Source organism: Dendropsophus ebraccatus, chromosome 9, assembly GCF_027789765.1.
Source record: "Dendropsophus ebraccatus isolate aDenEbr1 chromosome 9, aDenEbr1.pat, whole genome shotgun sequence".
NCBI lineage: Eukaryota > Metazoa > Chordata > Amphibia > Anura > Hylidae > Dendropsophus > Dendropsophus ebraccatus.
This window is the reverse complement of record NC_091462.1, coordinates 43,611,785-43,637,294: the sequence shown is the minus strand read 5'-3', so window position 1 is coordinate 43,637,294 and position 25,510 is coordinate 43,611,785. Positions and strand designations below refer to the sequence as shown.

Below are 25,510 nucleotides of genomic sequence, written 5' to 3'. Positions count from 1 at the left end.
TGTGGTTTACGAGTACCCCCTTCACAGGCTGCTAATCCAGGCTTGGCAGTTCTCAATGGTATTACTAGTACAAATGAGAATCCTCTAAAATATTCTCCTTAATTGGTATGGTACCCGTACAATAATAAATTGCTTTACCCTGATAAAACAAAGTATCTTCCCAATGCACATGTCAATCTAGTATCTTTTTGGCATCTCGGGTCCTTTCACATGGGCCGATGATCGGCAAAAAGCATAATTAGAAATGTTCCTGCAGCCGATAAAGGGGCAGCGATCAGCCAAAGACCGGACAAGTGCTGAATTATCAGCTGAACCCATTTTTTGTGCCTGCTCAAAAATCTCTCTATAGAGAAAGATAAAGAGAAACTGTATGCATATATCTGTGCTGTCAGTATCCAGATCACAAGCAGCAGTCTACACCCGCTACCTGCTTGTGATCTAGTTCTCTGGTCCTCCGGCTGCTGCTGTAAGTTAAGGCCGCAGACTCCTTCAAAATGATTGACAGCTGAAGGAGGCGGGGTCTGAAGATACATACAGCCGGCACGAGGACCGGAGAGCCAGATGCCGGATCACAAGCAGTATGGCTAGCAGGCATAGACTGCTGCTTGTGATCTGGAAATTAACAGCACATATGTATATTTGTGCTGTCAGTTTCCAGGGCTGCGTGAGCAATACAAGAATCGTTTATGTAGTCATCTGCTTGATTTTTTGTGCTGTGTAAAGGCACCACAAACAAGCCACTGATTTCACTGATCAGTGCTAGTTTGCAGCCCCCACTGCTGAGAAATCACGTGGTCTAAAAGGATACCATACTATTTGTCAATGGACAAATTACCTTATTCTTGCTACTTTCACATGACTGTAGACTGGCAAGGATTTGGCTCTCTATGGCCTGTACCCAGGCATCTCTTTCTTCATAACTTGTGGCTTCAAAATGCCAACTTTGGCCAGTAAGAGACACAATGATAAACTCAAAGTTTTCCTCTTGTTCTGAAACATAAGAATAGGGAGAATATAGTCAGGGAAGCATAACACAGGGAACAGGAACTCAATCAACTATTTTACACTTTGGTGTCTAACCACAGTCCGGGATTAGGACTCTTTTTACCGTGTGTGTGTGTGTGTGTGTGTGTGTATGTATATATATATATATATATATATATATATATATATATATATTTATATTTATTTTACTAGTTATATTGTTTATGTATCATAGTTAATCATGTCTGACGCACATGTAACAGAAGCAGTTAGCAGAGAGTTGCATCTTCACTAACTGTAAGTAGTGAGCTATTCTGAACTATATTGCACACCCCAGGTCATCATGAAAGGAGAGGCAATGGCCATTGACCAAACTATACAAACCTCGTTTTTAGGTCCATGGTTAAAAAAAAAAATATTAGTAAAATGGTTGGACTGTGTAACATTCCTAAAGAACAACAACTTTAAAGGAAATATTACACATCTGTAAAGACTACATAAAGCTTTCTTGTATAAATGATTTTTTTTTTTATTAAATAGTTGAGCAAATGCTATCCATTATACTACCTAGTACAGTAAGTAAAGAGTCTGCAGTCAGGAGGAGACAGCGAAGAAACTGCTAGCAGGACACTAGGGAAGCGCAGACAGGTAAGCATCAAGATGTTTATTGTATATTGTATTGTTCTATATGACTGCCACTTTAAAGGGAAATATTTGCCAGGAAAGTGGACGATTTCAACTATAACAACGATTCATCAACTGAGATTTTTTTAACAAACGATCATTTGAGCTAACCAATGACAGACTGTAGCTTGAAAAAAATGTTGGCCATGAAGGAAATTTTTAGATAAATGTACAAAAGACTGTAGGTTCAAGTAAAATCTTTTGGGACAATTTTGGAATGTTTACAGAATCAACACCTGCAAAGTTTCTACGTTTTCTCTGTGTTTGCGTAGGTTTCCTCCGAGCACTCCAATTTCCTCCCACCCCCAAAACATACAGATAGGCAAGTTACAAGTACAGGGTGTGAGCCCTAATGGGGACAGGGACCATAATAGATAAATTACTTTAAGTGCTACAGACTCAGTTGGTGTTATACAAATAAAAGCAGCATTATTATTATACTCAGAATGTTCCCAAAAAAGATTGTTCATGTCTGATTTTATTGATCATGTATAGGCAGTTTGAACAACTAAAATGGACAATATGGACTGAAATGAGAAGGTCATGTCTATGAAAAGATTGTTCATGCCTCTTAGCATTTCATACATTCTTACCTCTACCCAGAGCTTACAGGCTTTCTGCCCACAGAAAACGCTGGATTCACGAGTTAGTCTGCTCAATACTGGTCTGGGAACTTCTAAGGATGTGCTACAATGAAGCAGGGGTGCAGGATCCTATTTTGTTGTGTGCATATAGTGTATAGGAGTCTAGCCTAGGTTAGAGCTGTATTACATGTCCCCAAAATAAGGAGCAAATGAGCACTGGCTTGCTCCTCGTTCCCGCCCGTTGTCTGTGCTATTACACACACACAGACATTGAGTTGGGAGGAGCAGGGGTTTGGGCGTTGTGAGCAGCGGAAGGGGCTGCCTGGACGATCCTTAGATCGTCTGGGTGGCCCATAGAAGATGGTGGTGGTCTGCTGCTGCTCCTACTGCACGGGGCAAAGGCAATTGTGCATGTCGGCTGATCGTTGCCTTTTAACATGACCTATTACACCAAACATTTATCGGCCTGAACAGCCAGTAATCAGCAAAGTACGGCTAATAATCCTTTGGTCTAATAGTGCCCTAAGTCTGCATCAGCACTGCAGTTAAGCAAAGGTAAAGCAGACATAGAATTTAATCAAGGTGGAAAATACAACATACAAGAGATAAAATGGCCAGAAATAGTGCTGCTCCTCATGTACACACATCTCGATGTCCCCTGAAATGACATTTACATTTAAGACTAATCCAGCATGTGTGACCAGGGCCCGATATGAGAAAGACAAAGCCTATTCTGTGCGATGTATAAGAATTTGAGGATCTCCTTCTAAACCAGGATTTTAGGGAGGCAGGGATTGTATAATTACACACAAGAGATACTTTACTATAAGGAGTATTTAATACCTACTGAGATAATATTGCATTGCCATGACAAGCCTCTAGAGAGCAACGTGTGATATTCTTATATTATACATTGCAGCAAGCAAAGTCCATTATCTAGTACATAGACACATACACAGCATATCATGAACAACCATTCTGCCAATGCACAATGTTATGAAAGCAATATGCACACGAACAGGAACACCTGTCAAGAAAACGCCTGTGAAATGTTTATTGCAAACAGATGATATGGTGAAGTTTTGTTATTGAAGTCCAGTACATATGGCGTACTGAGGTGTGTACACAGTTTGGAGCACAAATGACACTGCCATCTGCAAGTCAATGATCGCCATCAGATGTTCAGACATGGTACTTAAGGTTCCTATTACACGGGGCGATTATCCGCCCACTCAGGCAGAATCGTGTAATAAAGACAACAATCAGCTAAAAAGCCGATTATCGGCTGATCATTGTTTTTTTAGCGAGTTTAAAAATCTTCACTGACCGGACATCACTGTGTACCAGAAGGTCCGTGGTTAGTCAGTGGCTGATAAAAGGATACAGAAAATAAAAGTTTTACTTACCTCTCTACGCTTCCCGATGTCCTCCTGCTTTTTCCCTGCTCACCACAGTCGCCACTAAAGCTTCTAAAGCCATCTCTTAAGTGAGAGGTCACGGTGCTGTCCTGTCTCGGCCTGTGATTGGCTTAGTGGCCTGTCATTGCACAGACTGGTTTAGAACCATCAGCCGTGGCTGCGGCGATCGGGGAAAAGCCAGGGGGACTCCGGGGAGCATGCAGAGGTAAGTAAACCTTTATTATTTTTTATATACACAGCAAGGGCTATACAGACATTGCTAACTATTTCATCGAGCCTCATAATAGGCTCACAGTAAGCAAGCGCCGATCTAGCAGATGCCGGCCCGTGTAATAAGGCCCTGAGAAAAAAATAACACTTTAAATACAAGCTTTCCCAGGGATTTTGTAATGTGCTAAAGTATACATTCAGAGCTTCCAGTAAAGCAGGAATTGCCACATTTGGGGTACAACCGTCATCAAACACAGTTTAGTGGGAAAGAAGACAGTGACATCACATATTCTGAGGGGCGGCTTTATGACCGCACAGATCATGTGGTTTTCCTCTATCTCACGTGAAGGTGGCACGTGAGATAGAGGAAAACCAGAAGATTGCTCTGCAGGTGTTGTGACTGACTTCTGTAGCCCCAAAACAGTAGAGAACTTCTAATAAACAGTAAATTGACCAATTAACCAGGGGGCCACAGAAGTTTTAGCCAAGAAGAAAGAAAGTGGGAAAACCCTTTAACATGGTGTGCCCACCTCTACATCAACATCTATGGTTGTGTTGTATAGGTGTAAAAACATCATAGCTTTGTGTCTGTACTCACAGAAGTGATCAATGAAGAACATGGAAATGGAAAATCAAATAACATAGAAGAAATGTCAAGGACATGAATAAATCGATTCTAAATAGTGTGCCATCGGTTCCTGAGCCTTTCTGGAATGTGTGTGGTATGGAGACTCTGTGCTTTCATGTGGTTGCTTCTTTAACCCATTAAGGACACAGTGGAATCTGACCTTGGGGACAATGCTAATTTATTATTTTTGCATTCTCATTTTTTTTCCTCCTAGCGCTGAGGCGCTTGATCCTTGTGTCTTATTTCACCTAAATGCTTAAATACCACAATCCCTATTAATCACAGCATTTAAGGGGTTAATGGAAGACCATTGTGATCCCTGATGTCTGTCACTAATGGTGGTGCTCCAAGTCCACAAAGCATTATATACTAATAGAAACTGGCAGCACCCATCCACAATGCCCAGGTAGCCTTGCTGTACATGTACAACACATGGGGGGAGATTTAGCAAAGGGTATAAAATTTAGACTGGTGCAAACTACCCACAGCAACCAATCACAGCTCAGCTTCCAGCTCTGGTGAAATGAACGAGAAGCTGTGATTGGTTGCTGTGGGCAGTTTGCACTAGTCTAAATTTTACACCCTTTGATAAATCTCCCCTATGGTGTTACGGGAAATTGCCTATTTTTAATTCCTTTACTGGCAGATACTAAATGCTCTTTTCTTTCTTAATTTTCTTTATTTTTGACCTGTTTATTTTCTAATATGTTTTATAGCAAGCCCTAGGCAACAACAAACAGAAACTGTCCCATTGACATGAAAAGGAAACATTACAGGGGTTACTCTGTGACCTTTACAGGTCATCCTACAGGAAAGGGGAAGCTGTCACCTATCTACTGGTATCACCTGTCACTGTAATGCTGTATAGAGCTCCTTATGATCGGAAATAAAACAGGAAATGGCAACTTCATTTTAGGCTTAGTGGCAAGAATTGCAAGGTTTCAAGATATTTTTAGAATTCCTAAAAAATGTATAACATCAAAACATAATATAAAGATAATGTATCACCTAGATTTGTTTTCACTGATTAGAGCCAGATACTGAAACATGTTCTTCTTTTCTTATCCGTTTCTACATTCTAATTGTAAGTTTTTAGTACATAATTGTGGGGGCAGCCATCTTGCCTGAGCTTTTCCTAACAGCATCTGGAAATGTTGTTGTAATGCTGAGCAGATCACTTTTTAGCATCCTCTCACTTATCATTGCAAACAGAACAGAAAGACTCATCTTAAAATCTCACACTATACTAGTCACTATAGTGATGTTGGTCATATGGGGGCATCCTGTGTCCCCACAGACATGATATCAGTGGACATAGGGGTTGGCTGTCAGTTATTGAAGGTGTATAGCCAACTTAAGTTTTAAGCCCTTTGGCCATAATTAAAACTGCAATTATAATAAAGGTAATAAAATTGAGAACTGTATATATTATATAATCGCAACAGACTGCAGAAATAGGCAATGCACAGTTTTTAAAGTGCCCTTATCATTATAAGTGTCAAAGTCTAAATCAACAGTGGATGTGATATAAAGCAAATTTGCAATTTACATTCATTATTTTTTTTTAGTTATCATGGAAAACACAGCACTTCCTGTACTTAGACTTTTTTTTTTCTTTCAAAGAATCCAAACAGGAAGTCCCATGTTCAGAGATAGCAGTCATGTGACTGATGGACACATTGAGCTGTGACTCTCTGTACAGGTCAGACTTCATGTGTTTAGTCTCTTTTTTTTCAACCAGCACAAGACAAATGATTCAGGAGACTGGACCTGGTTACAAGTAAGTATAGCTTTTTTTTTTTATAAAGCACAATAACTAAAAATAATGAATGTAAATTGCAAACCTGCTTTGTTTCACATCTACTGTTGATTTAGGTTTTGAAAAGACCGTGACACTTTAAGGTAACCATCTCTATGTTCATTGGTGGTGGTGGTGGGCATCGCATCTTATAACATACTAATGTTTAATTTGATTCTCTATTTTCCTATGACACTGACTTCTACAAAAGTGTGTGCACACCAGTGCAACAGTTTGAGGGTCCTAAGTAAGTATTTGCCATACACAGCTGCAGATAAAAAGGTTGTTCCATATAAATTACAGGCAACACAGAGGTTAAATGACTATTTCTTACTTGTTCTTAAATCTTGGGAGGAAGTACCTGGGACTCCACAGTATCTATAAGCTCACTGAAAGCGATGTAATACGTTTTGGGCCAGGTTACTTCTGCTGAGCCTTCATTCTGTTTCCAGCCTTCAGTTCCTTCTTTGTAGCTATCTCCCTATATTCCCCATAGGAATTTGGATAATAAATGTTGCAGGTTAAGCATGAAGCTCATTGTAAAGCTCTGGCAGGAACCACGTGGGATTTGCAGTCTAATTAAAACACGGATCTCTTGTGTTACATTAGAGGGTAGATCACACAACGCATTGACTCCTCTATCTACTGTCTAATACTCACTGTCCTGTCGAGCAGGTCTCACCGGTAAAGAAAGCAGCCTGAAGGGATACACACAGTATGTCACTAGTTCACATCAAGCCTTCCCTGCATCAAACAATACCTTGGCAGATAAAGTGTTAAGCCATTGAAAGGCTGAACTGGAAATCTTAAATAAATAAAAATCCAATCTTTTATTAACCAAAAGGCGGCATGACGCGTCCCCCAACCGGGATCCAGCAAGTCAATTTGTGACCCCTGACCTCTCTGACCTTTAACAAAACGGCAGCCTGCGCATGCAAATGGCGTCCGCCATAAGAGCAGCGGGGGAGAGACGGGGGGAGTGCATCAAGGCTCAGGAACGAGAGAAAGACGCGGGAGAGTGGAGAAGGGAGAGGGGAAAAAAACAAAAAACAAATTAAAAAGCTGTTACTTAAATGTCACAGAACACAATTGTTTTTGGCTACAGATCATTACACCTGATACGAACACATTACACAGACACACACAACCACAGACACATTATGCCAGTGTGTATGTAATATATATTTGTCTGCGTGTATAAATAATCCAGATATATGCCTATAAATACCAATACATACACATATATTACACTATAGGGGCACAGAAAGAATACATCTGAACGTCTGTGTATTTTCACCTATACACAAATACACCCACATACACACTGCGTGTGGTGTGAATTACTATGTACAATTATCCTTTACATAGTCACCATTCATACATACAACTTTTAGATCAAGACAGCTGTTAAGATGCTTGATGCTCTATAACCTTGTCATCTTCTCTTTTATCACACCATGTCATTGTACCTTTTGTTACCATTTTCTGTCATTTTAGGGGTCAATAGGTTCCCTGTGGTCTCTTCAATAAGGTTACTGACAAGAAGTCTACGAGACGCAAGAAAAATGCCATCTCCAAGGTCATATCTTTTGTAAAAAGATTCCTACGTCAGGATTTTCACACTTTTTCACATATGGTAAATGCTACATGAAGTTCCTTGTTCAATTTCTTTTGTCTTTTTTAACACTTAAACCTAAAGGGTGGGCATTATAGTTACAGTCTTATTCAGTTTTCAATGTACGCGAGCCGTGAGTGGTAGCTGCTGCTCTCGCCATCAGGGTTAAAACACATGTCTTATTACGGAGCATTATTACTGTATTGTGGTAATGATCTGTGTATAATGACACATAGCTTCACAATGCATTAGCTGTCGCCATTATTCTTTGCTTCAGACGTGTATAAATCACTGCAGAAGATGACTGAAAGTTTCAGCGTTATCCGAGCTGAAACCAACGACAGACCTTTAAAGTACTGTACGTGTCACCCGCATTCTTGTAACTTCTCATCCAGATGTCTTGGTGCCTAACACACCATATTGGATTTTGGATAAGGCACGTACAGAGGATTAATAAAGCTTTACTCCATTAAAATTGTAGTCACCAGTAAATTTATTTGCCATGAAACAGGAAAAAGGAAAAGCTAGATCAGCATAGGACCTTACCAACTTTTCCTTTAGACTAGACCCTTAAAGGGAATCTGTCATGACTTTCATGCTGCCTGAACCTTCCCCCACCGCCCTTGATTTATAGATCGCTCCCTATTTTGGGTATAAGGAGAGATCTATCAATCAAGGCTGGAAAGGTCCGCAAAAGCCGCATGGTTCAGGCAGCATGAAAGTAGTGACAGCTTGCCTTTAAACATACCCAATTCCCAATCAGGTTCGGCACTCCGTTCAGGGCGGTGCACGCAGAGGGGAACAGATCCCACATAGAATATAATAAAATTCTCGGCACTCGCCATTCAAGCTTGTAGTATTTATTGCATCTCAAAAATGAAACAGAAATGGTACAGGATGCATTTCGGCTCACCCCTTTATCAACTGTCTCAAAACGCGTCTGTACCATTTAGGTTTCATTTTTTAAAATGCAATGAATACTACATGCAAACTTGAATGGTGAGTGCCAAGAATTTTATTATTTTATTGTTATATATCCATTTATATCCATTTTATAACACTAGTACAAAAGATCAAAAACATAAGCAAATTCTGGACACTGAGGAAATACTTGGTAATGCACCATTCCCAACCTAAAAGGATGAAACTCTCTTAACACAGATAAATATTTATGCATAGATAGATAGATAAGACTCAATGTCTCATGAGAGCAAACTAAAACACACAGAAAATACTCAGTGGAAACATGCACTGCACAGTACTCCATTCACTGACAGAATGGCCAAAACGTACATTAAGGCATGAAGAAGCCCTATGCACGTTCTTCACAGATATACTGCACCACCAACACTATGAACGCACTGCTCAGAATCATGATTTCTTTTTTAATGTACTTTCAAGCCAGATGTAATATCTTACAACAAAGATTACAAAAGGTCACATGTACATGGGCATGATCAGGCCATGGCTAGCTGTGTATGGTCACTCTCTGTCACTAAAGCAGCATACTGTTCTTCACAGGGTATGAGGCGGCACATATTTTCCTGGAAATGAGATGAGAGTATAGCAGAAGAGCAAGGACATAAAACACCAAGAGAAGAAGAAGCAGTGCGATCAATGGGGAAGACATGCAAATAAAGTTGGGGAGCACATGCAGAGAGCTGGGTCAGAGGGGGGCCTCAGTGTGGGGCACATGTTACCTTCTGTGTTGGCGTTGCTGCTGTAAACATTTCGCAGGCTGCCAACACGGTTTAGTTTCCATGCTTTGCGTTTAGCTGCATCCAGAGAGCAAAAGGGAAGGAGAAACGGAGAAAAAGAAAATAAATGGGGAAAAAGAAAGGAGAGAAGGACAGAAAGACAGAGGGGCCCCTTAGGGTTTGAATGAGTATTATAAGGATTTCTGATATAAAACACTGGTAATATCCAAGCAACCTTATATAGGAACAGAAAGTTAGTGAGTATTGCCCTTAACACATAACAAAACCTAGTGGCGTGGGCACGGACTGAATGGACAACAGTCTCATACACAGCACATATTGTTCTGAATGGAGGGCAATCGCAGGAGTTCTCCTCAAGGTGATAGACGGATTTGCTCTTCTCTAATGGAAATCCCAATAGACGCACTATTCTAGGCTAAAGGCCCATATACCCGAAAGTGACAACAGCACTGCAGGTGTAAGGCTGGAGAAACCTGGTGCCCCTGCAGATGGCACACGATTTAGGGTGGTGGATTAGAGCTCTGCATGCTGCTCTGTCAGATAGGTGTATATACTATCAGAGATCCATATACACTTTGGCTATGGAAAATTTCTGCAGATGATAAAACAAGAACACAAAAACACATCTACTGCTACTGTATCAACTAATCCTTTTATGTTCATTTTATGTACGATACACAAGCCATCCAACAAAGATGCAAACTAAATAGATCGACAATCTATTCTTAACATAGTACACACAAGTCGTATCATAAAGAGCACAAATTTCAGCTACATACCTTGTGCATTACATAATGTGGTAAATATACAAAACAGCCATAACATTAAAACCGGGTGTGACTAACGTTCATTATCTGCTGACAATGGATCATGTCACTTAAGGTCCTATTACTCGAAACGATTATCGGCCATTACGGCCGATAATCGTCTTGTGTAATAGTAGGCAACGATCAGCCAACATGAACGATGTTGGCTGATTGTTGCAGTCGTTTGTCTTTGAACATGTTGAAAGACAAAACGACTAATATAGCAACGATCTGGTTCCGTCGCTGCGTGGTACAGGAGCGGTGGCAGCAAACCGCTGCTATCTGCTATGGGCTGCCCGGACGATCTAGCGATCACCTGGGCAGCCCCCAGGCGCCACCCTCCCCCCCCCCCTTTCACCCGCTCACTGCCGACGCGTTTAATAGCGGCTGCAGCGAGTGGGGAACAAGGAGCAAGAGAGTGCTGACAGTGCTTGTTTGCTCCTCTCAGTCGCCCCGTGTAGTAGGGACTTTAGACACTAAGGCCCAGATCTATGAACCTTGTTTCTGGTTAAAAAATATTGGCAGATTTTTACGCAAAGCATGCATTTATGCAACAATCTGCAAATATTTTTAGACCTCCTTCCACACCTGATGTAAATCACAATGAAAATCTACACCTTCTCTTAATGCAGGGGATGGGGATTTATATCAGATACATTTTCCCAAAGTAATAAGTCAGTTTTTAAAGTTGATGAGTTGATGGGCAACTCTAAAAGGTGCCTATACACAGGTGATAGCTATCTCTCCTTGTATGCCATACACATGAACAATCGGCAAAGCTTAATGTTTAGGTTTTTTCTATGGGTAGGGGAGGGGCAGGCCAGAATGCTATACGACAGCTAATCCTTCCAAGAACAAAGAGATTAGGCAACGAAAATCCATCACAACCGAACCCTATCTCCACCAACATCATCTGTCGGTGGAGACTCTGGAGACCCCCAACTGACTTTAGTACAGAGCGTGGTTAGTACCATAGTTGTTAGTGACTATCAAAAGTGGTCCAAGACAGGACAGGCTCAGATCTGGCGACAGGGCCACAGGTGCCTAAGGATCATGGATGCTGCTTTAGACATGAAGACTAGCCTGTCTGGTCCACTCCTACAGAAAAGCTACTGTGGAATAAACTGCTGAACAAGCTAATGCTGGCTATGCTGTGTCCAATCACACCTTGCATCACAGCTTTCCAGTCAAGAAGCCCATGCTGATGTCTGTCTGCCACCAAAAGCACCAACAAAGTGCACATTGCAATTTAAATAATATGGACGGGAGTATGTTCGTCACTTACCTGGGAAAGAAATGGCACCAGGATGAAGGTTAGGCGGTAACATTATGCTCTGGGCAATGTTGAAAAATTTAGGTTCTGGCATTCATGTGGATGTTACTTTGATACATGACCAAGTTCACCCCTTTATGAAAATGCCAGTGGACTCTTCTGGCAAAACTATGCGCCCTGTCACACTGCTAAAATGAGTAGCTCCCAATACCCCAGATCTCCATATGATTGAGCACCTTTAAGGTGGAGGCTGCACCTCACAGCCAGATACCTTAAAAACATCTTGTTCCGTCTATGCCTCAATGGGTCAGAGCTGTTTTTGCTGCAAGATGTGCACCCACACAATATTAGGCACAATATTAGTTTTATGCTATGTCAACACGCTGCTGTTTTGTGGACGTCTTTTTAGACAGCAGTCATTTTGATGGCAAAAGGCATCAGTCTCTTAAAAATTAGAGCCGCAAATAATGATCAAAATGACGGCCGTCTAAAGACACCCAAAAAACAAACATTGTGTGCACACAGGCTACAGCTGACCAGTGAATATACACAGAAATAACGGTTCATATAAGCTAATGCATGGCATAAAAATTTAATAACACACAGTAATCTACAATATTAGCTTCTTTACTGGCAAACGTCCCATTGTCATAGGACTCAGCATGCAACACAAACTAAGTACTCACTAAAAACTTTCATTTGGATGGAAAAAAAAACACAAAGGAATAGGGAAGAAAAGAAATGTGCTGGACATGGGAGACATTTCCAAATGTGAAGAAATAAGGGTCTAGAAAAGTTAGCAGTAAAGGTAAAGCGAGAAATAAATAAAACATAGAAGTAAAAGGGAATAGTAATAATATATATTGGATAGGATACAGAGAAATAGGTGAAAAGCAAGTTGAAAAAGTAAAGGCCTACAAAAACCAAGAAAGAAAGAAAAAAAAAAGTAGCAGTAGGGAATGAAAAAAATAATAGAGGGTTTGCAGGGAACGAGAAAAGACACGTTAGGTACCAGAGGTAAGAGAGAAAATGCACACAGGTACCTAATGGTACACGAAAGAAAGATGGGGGGAAAGATGCATAGGGGTTGAGGAGGAGAAAAATGTGAAAGAAGTGAGGGAAGAAGCAGCTAGAGTTTTAAGGGAAGGGGATAACCAGTTAAAAGGTTGAAAAGAGGGAAATCAACTATGCATCTTCTGACAGATCTAAACAGTAAATGTTTTTTTTTTTTGCATCTTTGGATAATGCTCCAAACACTTGAGACCATAAAAACAGCAAAACAAGTAGAGCGGCAGACTGCCCACATGAACATGAGAGGTAATTCTTGCCTTTGGCACAGCACACCTTAAAAATACTCAAACTGTTCTTTATGCGAAACACATAGCATTCCACGTATAATACAAAAACACCCTGGATGATCTTTAAAGAAAAAAAAAACCACACAAAGACACACAATGCTCTGTGCATAATAGATAGACACTCCGCTCCATGTATAATACAGGTAGACATGCTGGTTGGTATACAATAGATGTAAAACCCTTTTGTGTATAATATGGATACACAAGAGGAGGACAACTGTGTTTAAAGGGTTTGAAAAAGTGCGCATTTTAAGGATATTGCTGCTTTCACACAGATGCTGCGGTTATTGGTTCATCCATTTCATTTGTGCCACTAAAACCGTTTTGGCCCTTTAAAAATGCAATTGACATCCCTGAATTACGGGCTCTGTGTTCCTTGTAACGTAATTACATCCTCTGCCATGGTGCAGTTCACCGTGGCACCTCAGAACAGATAGAGATATCAATGAGTGTCACACTAGTATTTGAGTTATCTTCTTACCCGGTAATTATGTAGAATCCTGGAAGGCGGTCTTATACAGGTGCGTGGAGTGACCACACAGGATGACCAGGTGCAGAGAGCAAAGGACATGGGACTCTGCACATCCTAGGACCGCAGACACAGCTAACAGGGATCACATTTCAAAGGGTTAATTAGGGAGCTTTAAGTTTAATAAATAACTGTGATCACTGAAGCAATGGATTCTCTACAGCTGGCACTGTCCCAAGATAGAAGAGTGCCAAGTAAGATTTAGGAAAATTACCTATCTGGAGCTAGCAGTGATGTTCGGACTGCCAGTATGTCAAGTTTGCATGAATGAAGAGTGGACAAAGTTATCTGATGGGGCTACCACCAATCCCAAGAATGATACCCAACAGTAAAGTGGCTACACCTACTTCGCAATAATAGGAGCATGGAGTTTCACACTCAGGAATGGTGGATTTTCAGCTGTTAGACCCATAGCAATAAGACTTTCATGACACATCTGATAACCAGGTTAAAAGTTTTTTAGCCAGATGACCCCATTAATGACTATGCCACAAGCCTGTAGAAGTTACACCCCCGTCAGCCAAAAACAGAAGAAGAATTCTGACCTACAGTAGGCAGAGCTATATCAGAAGATTTAAGGGTTTGGGGTTAAGAAAAAATGTATTTAATAGATCCACATCCTCTGTAAAATCCTCAGACAGACTCTTGTATGGACAAGCATGTTTGGACTAGTCAAATGAACATATTTATTTTTAAACTTGGATAATTAGGAAGGGTTAAAGGGGTTAAACTGAAGGGTTAAAGGGGTTCTCCAGCCACATGGCCACTTTCTTCCAGAGACAGCACCACTCTGGTCCCCAGTTTGGGTGGAGTTTTGCAACTCATTTCCTTTGAAGTGAATGGAGCTCTGGAAGAAAGTAGCAATGTTTCTGTAGCGCTGGATAACCCCATTAAGTCATACAGAAGCCCATAAACATGACAATGTTGCCTTATCCTGAAGAAGTGTGTATAGGTAGGTTTAGGCAACTGTAGACAGACACAAAGTAAAGGAATGAATGAGTATACAGAAAACATTTTGCAACCAAGAACTCCACAGAGTAGTGTGGTTGCCCATAGAATTGCAAGGACTACATGCAGCCTGCTCTACTACTCCCATGTTCATGCTCTACTAGAATATCAATATGGTGAATGAAAGTCAACACACTTTACAGACATGAAGCCAGGCAAAGGGGTAGTCATCTCACCTTCAGCTGTGCTGGAGAGCCCATCAGCCTTAAAATTACTAGTACTCTTCTTCCTTCGATGTTTCTTCCGATTTGCGTGTGGGGAAGGAGGTGGATCCAGTTTGGGACTTGTGGTACTGGAAATGCTAGGACTGGAACACACAGAGTCACCCAGGCCAGTGTCTGGAAATTAAACACATACAAAGAATGTTCTAAAGCGGATATTATTGGATATAAAACATCCCTACCAATACCTGAAAACAATAGCAACAAAATAACAACAATATTAATAATAGAGAGAAGTGGACACTGCTGGCATCATTGTGACAGGTCTGTTATGAGTGCAAGCAACATGCTGATATGACCTCAGTCTTAAGGCCCTATTCCACGAACGATTATCGGCCATATTCGGCCGTGGAATAGAAGGCAACGATCAGCCGACATCGATCATGTTGGCTGATTGTTGCAGTCGTTTGTTTTGACAAACGACTGTGATAGCAGGGATCTGCTGCCGTCGCTCCATGGAATAGGAGCGCAAGTAGACCACCACTATCCTCTATGGGTTGCCCAGACGATCAAGCGATCACCAGGGCAGCCCCCCCGCATGCAATAGCAGCGGCAGCAAGTGGGGAACGAGAAGTAAACGAGCGCTGAAAGCGCTCGTTTGCTCCTCTATGTTGGTTCGTGGAATAGGAGCTTTAGGATGGGTTCGCACTGTGGTTACCAAAGTCTATTGGTCATATATGTCAGCATCCTGTAAGAAAAAGTATACCAATGTATAACCAGGGTGTGCTGGGAGTTTAATGGCCCAGTAATAGTCAACTATGTCCCACAAGTATACATTGGTATTGCACACCACACTATTGAGTCCTGCTAAATAAACATATACATGTGGGAAAAGATTGAAACATAGTAATTAGTTAAACTCATTAGCAGTACTCTGTGGTATATGACAGACTGGTAAGTGCAGCGTGAGCCCAGCAAACACTTGTTTGTCCGCTGCACTTCCTGTTGTGATTCCTGTGAAATACTGGCTGCAATCAAACATATGCGGTTACTAAATTTTTGGTTGCCATTTTAACTTCTGACTTTCTAGTTTATATGCATTTATGGTATTTTCGTGAAAATGCCCTTTGACCATAAAAAGGTTTTAAAATCTAAGGTGCACAGATTGGAACCTCTCTTTAAGGGCCACAGCAGAGAGCTGCTATCAGAAAGCATCTTACCATGGTGAACCCAGCACATCTATGTATTTCATACTCAGCCATTGATTTGCATGGCCAGGAATGGAACATTATTTTTTTTAAACCTTAACTTGCCAAAAAGAGCTGATTACAGGGGAGGAAGGGAGGCTTTTGTAGCCAGACCTGAGGTGATCAGCGGATCGTCAGACCGACTTCAATCTAAAAAAGTGGGTGTTTTTGTATTTTTTTTAGACAACCCCTTTAAGACAGCCGTAAGCAATGTGATTTATTGGTGTGAATAGACAATTAGACCAAGTATAGGGTTGTGTTTGGGCAGATAATCGTAGCATCTAAAGACCATGAGATTTTCTGACATTTTGAAAAATCTTGTGGTTCTCTGATTGTTCCCTTTTTCATAATTTCAAAGCAATACCACAAAGAGCATTATGAAGAGTGGAAGATGTCTCGCTAGCCGCAGGTGTTGATGGAGATATGTCAATGCGTATGGACACCTGAAGGTGCAAAAATATTCTCTATCATACATGAAAGGCTCTTAATAAACTAAAACCTGAATGAATTAATATGTCTACTTGCATTGCTCTACTGTTGCTTAGTGCAATACAACTAACTTGCATATTGCTGTTTTATTCTTATAAGATCTTACAAAACAGATAAAACAGGTCTAGGTAAAAGCCTGATTCTTTGCGGAAAGAAAAAGGGGATACTGAATGTGTCTTACACACAACAGGCACGAAAGAATGGAACAGCTTGCTCATAAAACAATGAGAAGCGAATAGAAAGAAATAAGAAAAAGCTGACAGATATATAAAAGATGCAGGGAGGGAGGGGATGGGATGGAGCGACGTGGTCCATCCAGACTGTGCCGCATCAGTTTTTTATGGATATCATCTCACACCCTCCATCCTATTTTATTGCCATTGTAAGAACGTGTTACACCCTCTCCCAAAATATACCCCTCTCTTGTGGGCAGCTGCTTCATGCAGTTCAGTGTTTGTGATGAGCAAGTATAAAATAACATTCTCATAAATTTAGTGCAGGGAAATGAACCCTCCAAGTGATCACTGCCGTCACTGGCCTGCGCTCAAGGACACACATAACTTATTATACGTTCCTTTAGCTTCAGCTCAAGTGGAAGAAGTGGCAACTTATCTAAGCTGACAATATACCACATATTGTACTGCCAACCCACTTACACCATGTGCTGTATTCTAGCCAAGTCTGGCCAAAATATCCCTAATGTGAAATGCCCAGAGGGGCAAAGGATCACATTGCAAGGTCACTTGTCCTTTAGTTTATGTACTACATCAGTAATAGTAGAAGCAACTATATTGAGCACTTGTGAATAAGTATGCAGTTGTCTTTGCACCAACCACACATGTACATACAAACTGAATGATAAATCCTTATTAGTACCTAACTGAGTCACTAATATTAGCTAGGGTTATTCAAGGAGAGGGGTACTAATTAAAAAGAAACATACTGAAAAACAATAAATAAAGACCTTTAAAGTGTCACTGTCGTGAAATTGTTTTTTGCAGAAATCAATAGTCCAGGCGATTTTAAGAAACTTTGTAATTGGGTTTATTATCCGAAAAATGCATTTTTATCATGAAAAAGCAGTTTGAAGCTCTCCCCCCTGTCTTCATTGTTCTCCTATGGAGAGCTAAAGAAAAGACCAAAACAGGACAACAAAGAGTTAATCTACAAATCCCTCACCCGTTATCTCTTCTGACCATCACCAGTGACCTGTCTGAGCTCAGATTACAGCTGTCACCCAGCTCAGTGCCTGTAATCCTCTGTTATCTGCTTTCTGCTGCTAACTCCCTCCTTCCTCCTCCCCCCTCCCCAGAGCAGACAGGGTACGACTCCTGCAACAAGTCACAATTATCAGATTTTTTGGAGTGGATGAAAAAGAGGAAGGAGGGGGGGACCTGGGAAAAGGCTTTTTACATGCAGATAATGGCAGATTTGGCTAATAAACCCAATTACAAAGTTTCTTAAAATCGCCTGGACTATTGATTTCTGCAAAAAAAAAAAAAAAAAAAATACAACAGTGACTCTTTAAGCCCCTTTTAAATGGAACGATCAGTAAGAGCGAGAAAGCACCGACCTGTGACAGCAAGCGGATAAGTGCATGGGGGGAAGGAGGGGCTGGGGCGTTACACAGGGAACTGAGGGGGGGGGGGGGCTAAAGATCGCCCAGGGAGCCCATAGGAAATAGCAGCGGTCTGCTGCCGCTGCACCTATTGCATGATGTGATGGCATCAGATGGTTGCCATCAAGACATTGCTCTGATTGTTGCCTTTTATCACACAAAGTGATTAACGGCCATAATGGTTGACAATCCCTTCATGTAATACGGCCTTTAGTAAGGCTGAAGATGTGTATATTAGTCATGAGGGATTTCCCTACATTTGATATACTTCATAGACTAGATAGACAATTTGTGATACCTATTTGGGGCAATATGCAGAAAAAGAACAGTGAGATGATCAAAAAGCCAGGTTACAGCATTTGAAGTTCACTTTGGAGAAAGCAAAAAACTAAAAGGGTATTTCCATCTCAACAAGTTAAACTTGTAGGGCTCATTGAGGTAAAAGTTTTTTGCAAATACATATAACACTTTCAGATCCCTAAATATTAGGCCCTGTGCTGGCGGTATTCCGCGGCAGACATTTCTGCAGCTCTTGCTCTGTGTGCACAGGGCCTTAGAGTAATGAAAAGAGTTTCAATAACAAGCTGTATGTATGAAAAGAGCTGAATATCGTTGTCACTATATATATATATATATATATATAAATAAATGAATTATAAGGACTAAGGTGTAGAAATGTATGGTAATGGCCTAATTACAAAGAAGCATAAGATTAAACCATGATTGTTTAGGTTATTTTCCAACTGTATATAGCTGTATCTGTTCTCAGTTCCCATACATATGAGGAGATGTATTGTCTTACCTCCTTAACCACACAACCGAGGCCAAAAGAATGGTATTATTTTGGTCTCTGTGTGGGTGGTATACCACAGGGTTGCCATTTTTGTTGTATGTAATACCAAGCAGACTTTGCTATCTCATACTGATACATCCAGTTGAACAGTATGGGTGATGTATGACATCTGTTAAATGTATATGTCAAATATACATGTTAAATATAATGTAGTGTATGCCTTAAATTAAATAAATGTTAGTCTTAAGATGAAAAATATCAAATAAATCCCCTTTACCATATGTAATTTACATCTAATAGAATGCTCTGACCTTGGGTGTCAGATCATCCGCCATGCCCCTATGTTTCCTTTGTAATGGTATTAAGTGATAGTAGGGAATGTATGTCTTGCTCGAGAGTGTCCAGCACCTGCACAGCCCTGTGAGAAGGTAGACTGGTTCCAAACTGTGGATGAGGGGACAGAGCACTTATTGTGTTATCACAGTAGGATAAGTCTTCTTTGACCTCTGATCCGCAATGCACAAGGGATCCTTGGCTACCACAGTTTGCAGGTGCTCTGGTGGTGAAGGAGTTATAGCACCTAGGAATCATTTCAATGCCTGGAGTTGGTTGAGAGCTTCACTGCTCTACTGACAAATCATACCAGACAGCTAATTTTACAAGTCAGGTAGCAGATACCACACAGCTGGCAAAAAGCGGGAAGAAGCTGACATCAGACCCTCCAACTCTTGCCTCCTCCCCCTGATGCCCCCCCAGACCTCATTCTGACATTCTTTCCTTTACCAGCACCTCCTGTTTTGTGGTCCTTCAGATAAAGTAATTTATCTAATTAGGAAACGTTCAGAGCGGCTTTCAAAGGCGGGAGCCACAGGGAAACACAGACTGCTTAAAAAATAAGATCCTTTTACTCTGCCCCCCATGCATGCCGTTAATTGAATGCGAGGAGGGGGAGAAGAGAGCATTGAAATCAGAAAATAAAATGAAGACCCGATGTGTGTTATTTTGTCTTGGACAAAAAGCGGGGACAATAAGCAGCATATTCACTAGCAAAGAAGAACATTTAAATCCCAAAGATAGAGAAGAACAAGAAGAAACAAGAGAAAAACTTGTCTCTCTGTCCCCGCTGATATCACACGCACATTAACACAGAGCTTTTAAATTCAGAACCTTTTAATGAAAGGGACGAGAGAAAGTTTAAATTAAAAGGATCCTACTTGTTTGATGTAAATGACAAAAAAAGGAAATAAAAAAAGTTAAAAGTACGGAACGACAATCACTGATCTGCCAGAAAGTGGGGGGGCTGAGACGCTGAATTCACTGCCTGGAGAGGGTGGAGGAAGGGGGGGGGGCACTTTAGAGGGGGGAAAAAAAAAGTTTTAATACAAGGGATTATCAGGTGCATTTATCATTTTTCTCGCATTGCCAAGTACCTGATTATTCCTCATTTCCCTTTTTGTCATATTCCTGATGAGTTTTTTACGCTGCTGCAGTTAACTCCTAGCTAATACATAAAACACTAGAAGTTCAGATCAGTGGGGTTAATGTTTCCATGTTAGAAAAAGCTTGGGAATCCTATTTCTTTCTAGTAAGGCTGGGAGTACAACTTTGATCGAGCTCCTAAAGATTAGGACCAGGATAAGTATGATCAATTGCGCTATCTAGACTCAGTAAATATGATGATATTATTCTACACAGGATAATTATCACTCATTTGATGAGAAAAGCCACTTGTTCACAATTATTGTTATATTTATGGTCCTAAATCCTTCCATCAGACTGACAGAAACATATCCACTTTGAAGGAAGTCTGAGGATGATGATAATAGTTTTCAATCATTTGTTGCAAAAAATAATAAATATTCATCTACGCACCTTAAAAATCTAACTGTTCGAAAAATTATTTTATTTTTCTTATATTGCTATTTGCAGACAAACCCTCCAACAATGAAAAAGCTGGTTCAATTGGAGACAACCCACATATGGCCGGTGTGAGAAAGCCATTCCCGGCGTCATTTCTGATACAGTTTACAGGATTAAAAAAAGTGTATACATTGATGAAAAAAAACACTCGACTGTGCGTATATAATATGTTGTACCCCATAAAATTTTTCATCTTTTGTATTTAAAACATTATGGAAACAGTGTATGAAAATGGCGTGTTTCTCAAAGAATGCTATATACTTGTCTCAGCTGTATAGCGAATAGAGAATGAGCGATCTTGCCTGAAGGAGTTGGATACAGCCAGAGAACTGCCTGGAAAACACAGATACAACTGTAGGCTAGGTTCACACTACGTATATTTGAGGCTGTATGTTTAAGGCTGTATAGCAACCAAAACAAGGAGTGGATTGAAAACACAGAAAGGCTATGTTCACATAATGTTGTAATTGAGTGGATGGCCGTCATTTAATGGCAAATATGTGCTGTTATTTTAAAACAACGGCTGTTGTATTGAAATAATGGAAGTTATTTACCGTTATATGGCGGCCATCCACTCAATTACAACATTATGTGAACAGAGCCTTTCTGTGTTTTCAATCGACTCCTAGTTTTGGTTGCTATGAGGACCTGACATGAGGACCAAATACTGCCTGAAATATACATAGTGTGAACCCAGCCATAGGCTGTATCCATGCTTTCCAGGCTGCATCCAACTTCTTCAGGCAAAGGGAATACAATGACAATCATTCGGGTTTGTGCAAACCTCAACTTTCAGCATGTTTGCTTATCTCTAATATAAACGTCTCTCAAAAGTATATATAAAAGGTAAAGAGAGCTGTCCCTGACCATTTCCCCAGCAATAGCTACTCCAGGGGAAGTGCAGTAGTACATATCCCAAGTCGGCCAAGGGTTTATAGTCTTGGTGGAAAGAAAAAAAGGAGGAAGGGAATTTGGGTGGGCAATATTAAAAAACGATACTCATCCCCTTTGCTCTCTACAGTCCGGCATTGCTACCATCCTACTCCCATACACTGAGCATGGGAAGCGGAAGCAATCACAGTCTGGCGACTTCTGAGATCTATGACTGGCATCGCAGAGGCTTCTTTTTTACATTTGTCGATGGCCTTTAAGATGACCATTCCAAAAACCGAGTAAAAGCTTTCTCCCAAATTTTACAAAACTTTGATTTCTGAATTCAGAAAGGCTTAAAGCAGCCTAATATTTCTATATATTCTACTATAGAAATATACAAGGAAGTATATAATGTTAGCAGCTATATTCTTAGTTACAATGCGTAAACTTCCTGAACATAGAAGACCTTCACCTAAAAGAGAGCCCCCCAAATCCTGGCTAAGCGCACTGCAGTAGAATTAACAGGAGAGAAGAAGGTTACTCTTTGCTTTTAAGGTTCCTGATCTAGATGAATAAAAACACACACAGCCGTTTTCTGGGCTCTCTGCAGACTGTATTGTTCCTCTGTGACAATGCTCACAAATAGCGTCTCTCACAGGAGACATCTTCAAACCCTCCCCCCTCCCTCAACACACGGCTGTCTTTTTTTGGCTGCACGAATCCTTGTTATTATTTCTTGCGCCTCTGAAGACGTCTCTCTTCTCTCTTTCCCTCTGTTCCGTTCCCTGTTACAAGATTGTCACTTGGAGGAATCTTTCCCTTTCTAGTGCCTTTCTCTTGGAAGAAGCTTAAAGCCTCGTCCCCGACTGTCACTTCAATGGGGTTATGGCCACGTTCCTACCTCTGCTGTCTGCATCACCTGAATTGCTGAGAAAATCTTTGCTCCGGAACCAGAGAATTTGTGCAAATTACGGCTAAAAGTCGCTACCTTACATTAATAACCTCATTGCTTGGTGGTTTAAAGAGAACAGTGCAGGAACAGCGGTGAATTATATATACATACACTACATAATGATATGATCAGATTTCTTACATTTGACAATCTGTCTGGCATATCGATGATACACATTTTACATAGAATGCCACTTACAGAGGATAAATTTAGACTATATGAAAGGACGCTTGTATGATGGGCACCTGTGGGCAGGGAGTGGTATTTCCATGCCGCTGTGACTCAGGGATGTTTTATACAGAAGGTGGAGGACGCAGGAAATAAGGTCAAATAGAAAAGTGAATGCGGCAGGTAGACTGGTTTGTTCTTTTATGACAAGTACGTACAGTGTACTTCATGGTAGAACTCTGGTGTGTGCGCTTAGTAAACTAAACCAATGATATTGGTGGAATAAGGATTTTACCTTACCCATCACCTTACAAGTAATGTGGCCATAAAGCAGTCTCTCCTGCCAGTTATGCAAAATGGCCACAACGTCTTGGCCTAATGTCACTATGGGGGTTCACTACATATTTTGGGTACAAACAGGAAAAAGAAGTGTAGTTGCCCAGATTTTTCATTTAGTTAGAGTTGCCCTTTACCCCCAATCAAATTACATAGAATGGTGGAAATCACTATATTTAAAAGGATTGGGGTTCAAGGAGAAAACTCACACACAAATTGAAGATGAACATTCTCACACAACTCAACCAAACATCTTGGTTGCTATATAGAATGATCTATGTAACTATATTTTGTGAAATATGAGATCTGGCCATGTAGTTTTGGAGGTTGTGGTTATGAATTCATGTGTCCTCCTCCTTTTTAATATTGTTTTTCACTTCTAATGCACTTACCGCTACTGATGGCGGAGTTTGCGAGGACAGCGCCTTCACCCCACTGATCAGCACTGGATACAGAATAGGACCTCTGATGCATACCATCCAGGCGGCTGAAAGAGCCAAGACTAATGCCACTTTGACCACTGGCCATTTGGGTAACCGATGTGCTGCTTGTAACATTTCCTGTAATTACAACAAAACTAGATTATTAAAAGGCACGTACTCACAATAATGTTAATAAATACAAGTAAGTTACATGTTTATGGTATAGTAAAGAGGACTAGAGCAACAGCATACCATCCATAAGTTGAGGACTTATCTCCCTGATTTCAAATGGGCTTTATTTTGACAGATTTGCCATCAATGTGTGTTCTAATCCCTGTATTCAATGTCCGCTAATAGCCTGCTCAACAGTAAGAGGGCATTAACACGTCCGCAAATATAGACAATGTGCTACAGAAAGTAATTCAGACTTTCTAGCGTCATCATTCATTAAGAAGATGAAGGAAAGATACTAATAAAGAACAGTGACGATCAGTAGAAAAAAAATAGGGCAAAAATTATAAATTTCCCCAAAAGAATTACTGAAAGCGATGTCTCTAGGGATTTTCATTTCTGACTGTAGATTTTTATTTTATTTATTGTATTTTCCTTGGGTTAGCATTGTAATCCTGCCAGTCATAATAAGATATTGGAATAACTATGGAAACTATGGCTTTAAGGATTATTTTTAACAAATTGAAATGAGAAAATATTTATGTATTTATGTATTCCTTCCTTGTCTTCTAAAACATCTGACATGTCAGAAATCAGAAGTTTAGTTTGGTGAGATTTTGGCTGCTGAGAGCCCGAGATCACTGAAACAAAAGGGCAGAAGCATCTAACTCCTTTAGTTTGTCTCTGCTAACTGGCAGAACTACGAGTAAAAGCGATGCACAGACGAAGTTTGCCCAAACAGTTAATACTTCACTTGTCCGCGCTCCTAGTCTTCAGCCTGCGCTCTGCAGCAGCCTGCGGTGCTGGGGCGCGTTCAGAGCAAAGGAGAAGACTGGAAGCATGGACAGGTGAAGTATTAACTGTTTAGGGGAAGGGCTGCACGGGCATCGCTAACGATGTCTGTGCAGCCCTTGCTATTGGGGCCTGTAACAGGCCAAGTAAACGAGCGCCGATCTAGATTTATTCACAGTATTGATTGAGCCTTCATTGCTCCGTGTAAAGGACCCTTAGACGCTGTACAGGCTCACAGAGGTTCATGGATCGGTACATAGCTTCCCTATGAAGAACAGCCAAACAGAGCTTATCGCAGTTGAAGGAGTACAGTTCTTAGCAGAGCACTTTTGTCTCCCAGTTTTAGTAACTGGTGGGGGTCTTAGCATCCACCCATCAATATGTCTGACGTGTCAAAAGTTTTAAGAACAGTTCCATTTTAATGTCTGTGCTGATGAATTGCTCTGAGATGTAAAAGTAAAACATTTTTCACTGTATCATAAGAGCTCAAACTATAATAGATCTGTATGATGACAAGCTGCCCGACAATTTCCAATGACAACTAGCAGAATTGTGAATGCAGCTCTAACACACGGGCTGTAACTCAGCATCAGTGCAAACTAAGTAAGGTAGCTGAAAAAGTTTCTGAACTTTTTATATGGATTAGGTATATATGTAGATATATATGTAGGAGGTGTATATATAGATAATGTATATTTGTGTCATATATTTACTATACCATAGAATATGCCCTGACAATCTACAGAACTGTGATTACATTGTTTAAAGGGGAACTCCAGGTGGAGGTTAAACAAAATTAAACTTCTGCAGAAGCATAACACATTACTTACCTGTCTATCCCAGTTTTGAAACTACCAAAAATCCACTTGTTTAGGGAGTTTTTGCTGTTTTGTGTTTCTGTTCTTCCTGGTTTGGCATTTCCCAGAATGCAATGCTTTCCCTCATGTGATCATCA

The 25,510-nt window shown here is 40.6% G+C and overlaps 1 protein-coding gene across 3 annotated transcripts in view; it reads right to left on the bottom strand.

The window, feature by feature from the left end:
* Nucleotides 1-25,510, bottom strand: part of AGAP1 (ArfGAP with GTPase domain, ankyrin repeat and PH domain 1) — a 308,008-nt gene that overhangs the window by 28,184 nt on the left and 254,314 nt on the right. For all 3 annotated transcript variants that reach the window (XM_069983136.1, XM_069983137.1, XM_069983135.1), the window contains 3 exons: nt 23,563-23,730; nt 14,790-14,951; nt 836-990 (listed from right to left, as the gene is read on the bottom strand). In XM_069983136.1, coding sequence (XP_069839237.1) covers nt 836-990; nt 14,790-14,951; nt 23,563-23,730 — 485 coding nt within the window. The remainder of the gene's footprint in view (nt 1-835; nt 991-14,789; nt 14,952-23,562; nt 23,731-25,510) is intronic.